Source organism: Oncorhynchus mykiss, chromosome 5, assembly GCF_013265735.2.
Source record: "Oncorhynchus mykiss isolate Arlee chromosome 5, USDA_OmykA_1.1, whole genome shotgun sequence".
Taxonomy (NCBI): domain Eukaryota; kingdom Metazoa; phylum Chordata; class Actinopteri; order Salmoniformes; family Salmonidae; genus Oncorhynchus; species Oncorhynchus mykiss.
The window spans coordinates 18,049,033-18,059,970 of NC_048569.1; the positions used below are offsets into that span (position 1 = coordinate 18,049,033).

The 10,938-nt window shown below is 40.6% G+C and overlaps 1 protein-coding gene across 4 annotated transcripts; it reads right to left on the minus strand.

Annotated features, from left to right (window-relative positions):
* Positions 1–3,937: 3,937 nt before the first annotated feature.
* ankra2 (ankyrin repeat, family A (RFXANK-like), 2) lies at positions 3,938–10,938 on the minus strand. Of its 4 annotated transcripts, none has more exons than XM_036976984.1 (9): positions 10,784–10,938; positions 9,714–10,118; positions 9,409–9,567; positions 9,195–9,260; positions 8,888–8,985; positions 6,083–6,208; positions 5,890–5,956; positions 5,536–5,616; positions 3,938–4,719 (listed from the first exon to the last, which is right to left on the minus strand). In XM_036976984.1, the coding sequence occupies exons 2-9, from the start codon at positions 9,994–9,996 to the stop codon at positions 4,664–4,666; spliced, it is 936 nt and encodes a 311-aa protein (XP_036832879.1). In that variant the 5' UTR covers positions 9,997–10,118; positions 10,784–10,938; the 3' UTR covers positions 3,938–4,663. The 4 variants fall into 4 exon arrangements, with proteins under 4 accessions (XP_036832879.1, XP_036832876.1, XP_036832878.1 ...); XM_036976981.1 differs by having other exon boundaries at positions 9,177–9,260; XM_036976983.1 differs by having other exon boundaries at positions 9,177–9,260; positions 9,714–10,057; positions 10,784–10,911.

Below are 10,938 nucleotides of genomic sequence, written 5' to 3' on the forward strand. Positions count from 1 at the left end.
ATAACATTAACATACTGTATACAGTACATGTATTGTTGAAGGCTTTTAGACCAGCAAAGGGGGGACCAACTCCATATTAATGCCCATGCTTTTCAAATGAGATGTTCGACAAGCAGGTGTCCACGTTTGACCATGTAGTCTACCTTCAAAAGGCCCTTTGTCAACTGTCCAAATGACTTGCATCTGTGCATTACACTTGGTAAAATGGATAAACCAAGCCACTAATTCCTATAATAGTGTTAGATACCACTGTGAAAACAATATTTTTTGTGAAATGTTTCAATTTGTCGTTATAATATTGGTAGCAACAAAGTCTTTATGGAAATCCATTGCAATTCAAGTCGACTACAAAACCTAGCTAATGTATCTACACACTATAATACCTACAGTTGAAGTCGGAAGTTTACATACACCTTAGCCAAATACATTTAAACTCAAATTTTCACAATTCTTGACATTTAATCCTAGTAAAAATGCCCTGTCTTAGGTCAGTTAGGATCACCACTTTATTTTAAGAATGTGAAATGTCAAAATAATAGTAGAGAGAATGATTTATTTCAGCTTTTATTTATTTCATCACATTCCCAGTGGGTCAGAAGTTTACATACACTCAATTAGTATTTGGTAGCATTGCCTTTAAATTGTTTAACTTGGGTCAAACGTTTCAGGTAGCCTTCCACAAGCTTCCCACAATAAGTTGGGTGAATTTTGGCCCATTCCTCCTGACAGAGCTGGTGTAACTGAATCAGGTTGGTAGGCCTCCTTGCTCGCACATGCTTTTTCAGTTCTGTCCACAAATGTTCTATAGGATTGAGGTCAGGGCTTTGTGATGGCCACTCCAATACATTGACTTTGTTGTATGCTTCCAATTTTGGAAGTATGCTTGGGGTCATTGTCCATTTGGAAGACCCATTTACGACCAAGCTTTGACTTTATGACTGATGTCTTAAGATGTTGCTTCAATATATCCACATCATTTTCCTCACCCATGATGCCATCTATTTTGTGAAGTGCACCAGTCCCTCCTGCAGCAAAGCACCCCCACAACATGATGCTGCCACCCCCGTGCTTCACGTTTGGGATGGTGTTCTTCGGCTTGCAAGCCTCCCCCTTTTCCTCCAAACATATGGTCAATGGTCATTATGGCCAAACAGTTCTATTTTTCTTTCATCAGACCAGAGGACAAAAAGTATGATCTTTGTCCCCATGTAGAGTTGCAAACCGTAGTCCGGCTTTTTATGGCGGTTTTGGAGCAGTGGCTTCTTCCTTGCTGAGCGGCCTTTCAGTTTATGTCAATATAGGACTCGTTTTACTGTGGATATAGATACTTTTGTACCGGTTTCCTCCAGCATCTTCACAAGGTCCTTTGCTGTTCTGGGATTGATTTGCACTTTTCACACCAAAGTACGTTCATCTCTAGGAGACAGAACAGGTCTCCTTCCTGAGCGGCATGACGGCTGCGTGGTACCATGGTGTTTATACTTGCGTACTTATTGTTTGTACAGATGAACGTGATACCTACAGGTGTTTGGAAATTGCTCCCAAGGATGAACCAGACTTGTGGAGGTCTCCAATTTTTTTCTAAGGTCTTGATTTCCCATGATGTCAAGCAAAGAGGCACTTAGTTTGAAGGTAGGCCTTGAAATACACCTCCAATTGACTCAAATGGTGTCAGAATCAGAATCTTCTAAAGCCATGACATTTTCTGGAATTTTACAAGCTGTTTAAAGGCACAGTTAACTTAGTGTATGTAAACTTTTGACCCACTGGAATTCTGATACAGTGAATTATAGTGAATTATTATATAGTGAAATAATCTCTGTAAACAATTATTGGAAAAATTACTTGTGTCATGCGCAAAGTAGATGTCCCAACCGACTTGCCAAAACTATAGTTTGTTAACAAGAAATTTGTGGAATGGTTGATAAACGAGTTTTAATGACTCCCCCTAAGTGTATGTAAACTTCCCACTTCAACTGTAAGTCAAAATCTGCATGTTATGTAACTTGCTTGCTGTATAATCGCCTAAACACATTTAAGAGTATCTCAAGAGTTCAGTTTACAGTTGTCTCTGTCCAGAGTGAGTGCAGATTACGTTGGTATGCCAACAACGACCCGAGATGGTATTTGAAGGGGAAATTAAATTGAATAATTTGGTGCAGTTTAGATTGAGCACATCTAAGCGTAATATATACTTTGTCTTGATATAAACAGATTAATGTGTTCTAGACAAATATGCCCATAACATATATTGACTGATTGGACGATCTGGAGTGCAGGTAATAGTTTAAATGTTATGAAATGTAATAGTGTGTTATCCCCTATCTAGTACATTGAGTTTATAAACCGAGGTGCAACATCACGAGACTTCCGGGAACGCTTGACAAGGCAGGGGTTTGAGAAGTCAATGAGAGAAATCACAAATTCTTCCTTCGTTAATTTTCACAATTTAAAGGCACAACCTAGAATCGAGACATTGTTTAAAGTATTTGAACATGTTATTACCCCATCCTCGGTAAAGTACTGGGATTGATTTGCAATTTTCGCACCAAAGTACGTTCAGGCCTAGTGGTAAGAGCGTCGGACTAGTAACCGGAAGGTTGCAAGTTCAAATCCCCGAGCTGACAATGTACAAATCTGTCGTTCTGCCCCTGAACAGGCAGTTAACCCACTGTTCCTTGGCCGTCATTGAAAATAAGAATGTGTTCTTAACTGACTTGCCTAGTTAAATAAAGGTAAAATAATAAATTTTAAAAAAGTGACAAACTGACATGTTTTCATTTTCGTAAAAAACAAGGAGATGACGACAGACATGGCAGCTCTGCTAGCTCCAAAGCAACTTTGTTTTGTTAGATACTACTGCACTGGAGCTATGAACACAAGCATTATGTGCATGTGACCAATACAATTTTATTTGAGAGCCTTTGACTTGACGGCATGCACTTGCGCGAGGCACAACCCAATAACGTGTTTCTGCGCATGAGTTTAGGTAGCCAAGTGGTATCAAGGATTTTATCGGAGAACCAGTATCTGCCCATCTTCTTACTGTAGTCTTTATTGTAGCTATGATGCATTACTATTTTCATGTGTTTAATATATCTTTCCACATTGAGGTTGGAATAATACTGTGAAAATTCTGCAATTGTAGTGTAAGAGTTGTTTGAAAAGACTACCTGAAATTTCAGCCTGTTTTGGTGGGATGGAGTTTTTGCCTGCCTATGACATCACCAGGCAGTAAATCCATTAATGGAATAAGAAGTAGTTCCAAACCTCTCTGCCAATAACGTCTTGTTTCCCCCTCCCCACGTAGATTACTCCCAGACAGTCCTAGCAACATTTTGGCTTGAGAAAGTGCGCTTGTTAAGCTGTTTCTTTTTTACCATTTTGATTGCAGAGGATGCGCACAGTGCAACAATATGATGAAGTGTGAATATTTCTGCCACCCACACACAGGAAAACAGTTCCAAATAAATGACATTATTATGTGTTCCACCACCCATGTTATTTACATTATTAAATGTCCACGTGGGCTCTGCTATGTCGTAAAACTTCCCGCTCTCTCAAACAGAGAATTAGTGAACATAGAAGTTCAATCAGTAGAAACGACAGGCATTATCCAGTCGCAGTACACTTTAATTACCTTTCTACCTTTAGATTTTGTGGCATAGAGAAAGTTAAGATATCAGACAGGGAAGGTGATATTAATAATACTCTGAGTAAAAGAGAATGTTTTTGGATTTTCACCTTCCAGACATTATTTCCTAAAGGACTTAATGATGAAATGCCTATGTATGTTATGAATTTGAACATGAATTATGTGCCTATTTAAGATTGATGTTTTTCCTACGATGTACCCAATGATTAATGAAAACTTGCTATGTCCTCATTGTGGTTTTACAGACGTGTTTAAGATGTAATATTGATGAAATGCACATTGTTATATTTGGTAGCATTTATTTGTTTTTCCTTCGCCTCCAACCCATTTTGATGTGTGGAACGGATGTGGGTGGGGCTAGGTCTACATAAGGGTGCTAATTTAAAATAAAATAACAAAAGCTCTGACTAGGGCCGTGAGGCCGATACGTAAGCTTATTAAATATCAGTGATACTATCAAGAGCAGTGTGCGGTTTCTTTTTTACTTGAAAACAACTCATTTCCTCCAATGTAAGTCAGTCATAAAAAAAAACAAATTCAAACATTCTACCTACAGAAGCATCCACACATTTTTCCCAAAGCAATCCATTTGACCTACTTAATTTCATCCCAACTTTATAGTGTTTACCCGTTACTTGAGGAGCAAAATTCTCAAATGAAAATTGTGCACTTTAACTTTCACAAAAATCTTCCATTGATATTAATGCATGATTAGAGCAGGGTTTAAGCACTACTTTTACATTAGCATTTGGCTCAAAACTTATTTACATCATAACAAACTAAACTCAAAGAAAAGGGCATCTACCCAGAACGGTGGCCTGAAACTGACACATTTGAGTTGCATGTCTCCATAAATACTAACATGCTTCATCAAAACCATTCACACCTGTACTTCACCCTAACAGAGAAGTCTCAACATGATCCACATTCATCCTCAGCCTTATTTCTTTATGGTGTCCACTGTATTTCCCTTCACAGGCAGTCCCTCTTGTGCCCCAGGTTAAAGGGTTACTCTCTGATCCCCATCAGCAGCTTCAGTAGGTGGGCCTCCATCACCTGTTGAACTGGTCAGAGAAGAGAGACATGTTTCAGCCATAGCCTACTACTGCACAGAGATATCATGCAAAGATTGAGGTTTTAGAAGTTAGAAAAAATTAAAAGCAAATGTCTGAAAGTTTGGTGAGTATTGAGCAAACAAAAAAGGCAAGTATCTGGTAGGGTTCATTAAATGTAAATAGGAATGCTAGTTAGTTAAAGCTATCCTCAAACTGAGAAAATATCATTGAATTACAGTGCCAAAATACCAGCATTTTAAACGTTCATACTGTTCATACCATAGGACAAACATCCAAGTCATGAAATCTTAACAGCTACTGGGCTTATTTTGAGCATGGTTTGTAAAGTGGGATCTGATACCATAACAGATTACATGTTTATCCTTGGCATACACAGCACTATAAAAAAAAGTTTACTTCTGATCCTAGTGGAACCAGTGGACCAGACTGTTAGAATCAGAGGAGATCCTGCTAAGATGGCTTCATTTGCATAATTGTATCAAAACACAGAAATCTGATTGTGGAAGAGGGGATGTGGAAGGGGGGGGGGGGGGGGGGGGGGGGGATTCCTGTTATACACGGACTAGAAGGAACTCACCAAATACCCTTGTATTTCTTTAAACATATTCCAAGATAGTAATCTCGCTGCACAATATCTTCATGAAAGTAGACCGGGCATAACACAAATAAATAAATGCTATATTTCCACTTTATGTATGTATGGCTAGACTACAAGACCTCTTTAGTCATGATATTTGAACTTGTTCTTCATGATGAGAAGTATATAGCCTAAATATGATCTGTATGAGATGCATATTTGTATACCATTCCTATGGCCCATTGCCACAGCCATATCCATAGCGTTGAAGCCAGAGTCAGACTCAATGGTGGGGTCGGCGCCACTTTCTGTGACAGGAAAGGATGGAAGATGTCAGATTACAGACCTGCCTGGATCAACACAGCCTAAATATAAGCAACATATCTCATCAAAATCAGTGCAGACCAAGCTTTTAACACAACATATTGTCTCAGTTAATAAAAGTCATAGAATCATCATCTAGAAAGTGACAGTTGCCACCAATGCGGTTGGTTAGTACAGTATGTCTGCTGAATGGAAGGTCAGTCTGGGGTTCGTTTCTTACTGTACATGCTCCAGCCCCTCAGTCAGGCAGTTCTTACCTAGGAGAATTTCCACACAACGCAAATGGTTTCCATGGACAGCGTAGAGAACGGGAACCCCTCCATTCTGAAACCGTAAGAGTAAAATCTTCAACAGGAACAAATGTTGCTCTATGATTGGTTTGACATACTGTACATTACAATTAAGCCATACACAAGAATACAGATGAAAATCCTGATGTAACATTCCTACCCAGTCATATTCATTGACATCCACCCCACAGTCGATGAGCATCTTCACGATGTCTGTGTATCCCTTGCTGCAGGCCAGAGACAGAGCGCTCTCTCTGCCTTTAGCCAACAGGTTGGGGTCCGCTCCCTAAAGGAAGAGGACATGGAAGAGACCATTGGTGAGAAAAGCATCTGGGCTAAACGGATTCAACAATACATACGGTATACAGTATGTTAATGTTATTTGTGGTGTTTTCCTGTCTTATGTACATTTTAGGTAACAGTATCTGACTGTATGCTGCATATCTCTGAAATAGTCAATTGCTGGGTTGTTACACTACATCACCAAAAGTATGTGGACACCTGCTTGCCCAAAATTTCATTCCAAAATCATAGGCATTAATATGGAGTTGGTCCCCTCTTCGCAGCTATAACAGCCGCGAAGAGGCTTTCCACTAGAAGTTGGAACATTGCAGCAGACTTGCTTCCATTCACCACAAGCATTAGTGAGGTCAGGCACTGATGTTGGGGTACTAGGTCTGGCTCGCAGTCAACGTTCCAATCCATCCCAAAGGTGTTTGATGGGGTTGAGGTTATGACTCTGTGCAGGCCAGTCAAGTTCTTCCACACCAATCTTGACAAACTATTTCTGTATGGACCTCGCTTTTGGTACTGGGGGATTGTCATGCTGAAACAGTAAAGGGCCTTCCCCAAACTGTTGCCACAAAGTTGGAAGCACAGAATCGTCTAGAATGTCATTGTATGCTGTAGCGTTACAATTTCCCTTCACTGGAACTAAGGGGCCAAGCCCGAACCATGAAAAACAGCCACAGACCATTAGTTCTCCTCCACCAAACTTTACAGTTGGCACTATGCATTCTCCTGGCATTCGCCAAACCAAGATTCGTCCATCGGACTGCCAGATGACTGCGCCAGAGTCCAATGGTGGCAAGCTTTACACCACTCCATCCGACACTTGCCATTGTGCATGGTGATCTTAGGCTTGTGTGGCTGCTCAGCCATGGAAACCCATTTCATGAAGCTCCCGACGAACAGTTCTTGTGCTGACGTTGCTTCCAGAGGCAGTTTGGAACTCGGTAGTGAGTGTTGCAAACGAGGATAAACAATTTTTACGTGCTTCAGCACTAGGCGGTCCCACTCTGTGAGCTTGTGTGGTCTACCACTTTGCGGCTGATCAGTTGTTACTCCTAGACTTTCCACTTCACAATAACAGCACTTAGTTGACCAGGGCAGCTCTAGTGAATGTCACTGAGCTGTTCAGTAAGGTAATTCTACTGCCAATGTTGTCAATGGAGATTGCATGGCTGTGTGCTCCATTTTATACACCTGTCAGCAACGGGTGTGGCTGAAATAGCCAAATCCACTCATTTGAAGGGGTGTCCACATACTTTTGTATATACACCACTGTATATACACCACTTCAAAAGTTGGAGGTCACTTAGAAATGTCCTTGTTTTTGAAAGAAAAGCTATTTTTTTGTCCATTAAAATAACATCAAATTGATCAGAAATACAGTGTATATATTGTTAATGTTGTAAATGACAATTGCAGCTGGAAACGGCAGATATTTTTATGGAATATCTACATGGGCGTACAGAGGCCCATTATCAGCAACCATCACTCCTGTGTTCCAATGGCATGTTGTGTTATCTAATCCATGTTTATCATTTTAAAAGGCTAATTGATCATTAGAAAACCCTTTTGCAATTATGTTAGCACAGCTTAAAACTGTTGTTTCTGATTGAAGATTCAATAAAACTGTCCTTTAGGCTAGTTGAGTACCTGGAGCATCAGCATTTGTGAGTTCAATTACAGGCTCAAAATGTCCAGAAACAGAGACTGGTGTTTTGCAGGTTCCATTTAATGAAGCTGCCAGTTGAGGACTTGTGAGGCATTGGTTTCTCAAACTAGACACTAATGTACTTGTCCTCTTGCTCAGTTGTGCACCAGAGCCTCCCACTCCTCTTTCTATTCTGGTTAAGGCCAATTTGCGCTTTTCTGTGAAGGGAGTAGCTTCATTAAATAGTACCCGCAAAACACCAGTCTCAACGTCAGTGAAGAGGCGACTCCGGGATGCTGGCTTTCTAGGCAGAGTTCCTCTGTCCAGTGTTTGTTCTTTTGCCCATCTTAATCTTCTCTTTTTATTGGCCAGTCAGATTGGGCTTTTTCTTTGCAACTCTGCCTAGAAGGCCAGCATCCCTGTCAGACTTACGATTACTGATAGTTAGCTAATACGTCTAAGGAAATAATAAAGATGAAACTCAACTGTCTAGCTAACGTTATTGTTAGCTAGCCCAAGATAGGCCTGCTCTTGGGTGAACTAGAGCTGTTCTTTGCAACTCTGCCTAGAAGGCCAGCATCCAGGAGTCACCTCTTCACTGTTGACGTTGAGACTGGTGTTTTGCAGGTACAATTTAATGAAGCTGCCAGTTGAGGACTTGTGAGGCGTCCGATTCTCAAACTAGACACGAATGTACTTGTCCTCTTTGGTTTTCTAATGATCAATTAGCCTTTTAAAATTATAACATTTCATTAGTTAACACAACATGCCATTGGAACACAGGATGATTGCTGATAATGGGCCTCTGTACACCGATGTAGAAATTCCATTAAAAAAAAGCAATTTCCAGCTACAATAGTCATTTACAACATTAACAATATCTACACTGTATTTCTGATCAATTTTATGTTATTTTAATGGAAAGAAAAAAAGTGCTTTTCTTTCAAAAACAAGGACATTTCTAAGTGACCCCAAACCTTTGAACGGTAGTGTATAGTGCATGTCTCAACATGTTGTTGTTCTTACGTTCTGGAGCAGGAACTCTACGACAGCTATCTGTCCGTGTGCTGCGGCCCACATCAGGGGGGTGAAGCCTTCCTCATCCTGCAGGTTAATCACCGTCTCTACAGCGATACAAACATCAAAGCGGTCAGTAACATGTTTCACATATTTCTAGTCAACCTGTGAAGCCCTTTATAGACATTTGAGTAAATGTTATTCTTATCTTACCAACTGTTAATTATGTGACTGTTCATGGTTGTAACGAACCCAACATCAATATACCATTAACAAACAGATATAAATACAACTCCACCATGAGGGACATTGCCACCTTGTTCAATCCTGCTGGCCAAGAACACCATTTCTCCCTGTGCTGCCAGCTGGTGAATGGACAGGGCTGGAAAGAAGGCATAAGTCACATGTCAGAGGTCAAGCAGCCATAATTCAATGTTAGAGTCGAGTACATTTTAGGTTGTAGTCTATGTTTAAGAGGGTAAGTGACATGTGACAAACTTTTTTAGTTTAGGATGAGCTCAGGTACTTACAGTGGACCAGAAGAGGAGTGGAGGACACCTCGTTTCCACGGTGCTTGTTGGTGAGTGTTGTCGACTGTTTGATGGGGGAGAAGTGTTTGGTGGTGGATGGGGTGTAAACATGACGCACTTGTATCCCTGGTGAGGGCGACGTCTGAATATTACACTCGGCTGAAAGAGGCAAAAGAGATATAGCATCAACCATCAGCTCAGCTCAATTGAGGAGCAAAATATCTCCTGATTTTCTGGGGTCAAATATGGAAATCACATTGTAATACAAATAAAGAGTGCATCAACACTTGGTAGTCAGTTGGTACCTTTAAATAAAACAGACGCCACCTCCAAGTCGGAATTGACCTGGTCCTGGATGTTTTTGCTGTCCTCCTCATTGAGCGACTTGACGAACCTTGAGCACACGTTCATATCAAAGCGGTTGGGCAGGATGAACTTGATCCCCATGGCCACGTTCTGTGCACCTGTGTCGTCCACACTCCCACCTGGGTGTTCCGACTTGATGTTGCTCATATCTGGCATCACACATATCCCCTCCATCTCTTCGGAGACCGAACTGGTCCTACCTGCTACTGAACCGGTGTCCATGACCGAGGCAGTGACACAGTGAGTCAGAGGGTCAACTCTGCGCTGGGTGGATTTGATCTATCTGGTAAATAAAACGCTTTGATCACCACATCCGGTCTCCAATAGAAGATGCGTCTAAAAGCCTTGAATGGATACAAAAGCAATATCAGAATGTTGTAACGTTAATACAAGTTACTGTGTGCCTATGTCATCAATTTAAGCATGTAAAGCTGATCTCTTTTGTAAAAAAAATAAATATTTAATACCACAACAATCATGAATTACTACTGTCTGTGTGCTGTGTATATACCTTTTAAACAATAAGTGTCAACAATTCAAATAAAAAAAAATGGGTAACGTTAGTGATGTTATGCATAAATCCAACAGGAGAGAGTGGGGTTGTAAGTTAACAGACAATGATCATTCCTAAATAACAACATGCGTGCACAAACAAGTTCGAAGGCTTGTATTCAGCGTCAGTTGAGACTAGCATTGTCTATGCAACTTGCTCGTTTTAAAAGAGCTAGCTAGCTAATTCTTGAACCTTCAACCAAATTCTGTCCGACTTACGAACCCCAACTGTCTAGCTAACGTTATTGTTAACTAGCCCAAGGTATGCCCTCTTGGGTGAACGAGAGCTAACTAGCTAACCAAGTCTGAAGTACTTCGGTCTTAGTGTTAGCTAGCTAGCATGGTTAGCTAGCTAACAGACCCATCAGAATCCCTTACAAGCAAACTAACGTACTGATTACAAGCACAAATGAAACCGTAGTAAGGTGAGTCACAATAATACATAATGATATCTTACCTAGTAACACATTGTGTAATGTTCGCCGGTGTTGCAACGATTTGACAGCTGGCTTTGAGCTTGTTTTGATGTTTCTCGCGCATGAGCAGTTTCTTCAGATCAATGTTTTTTTTTTCTCCACATGTGACAGATTTAATTGTAAAGGTATGGGTGAA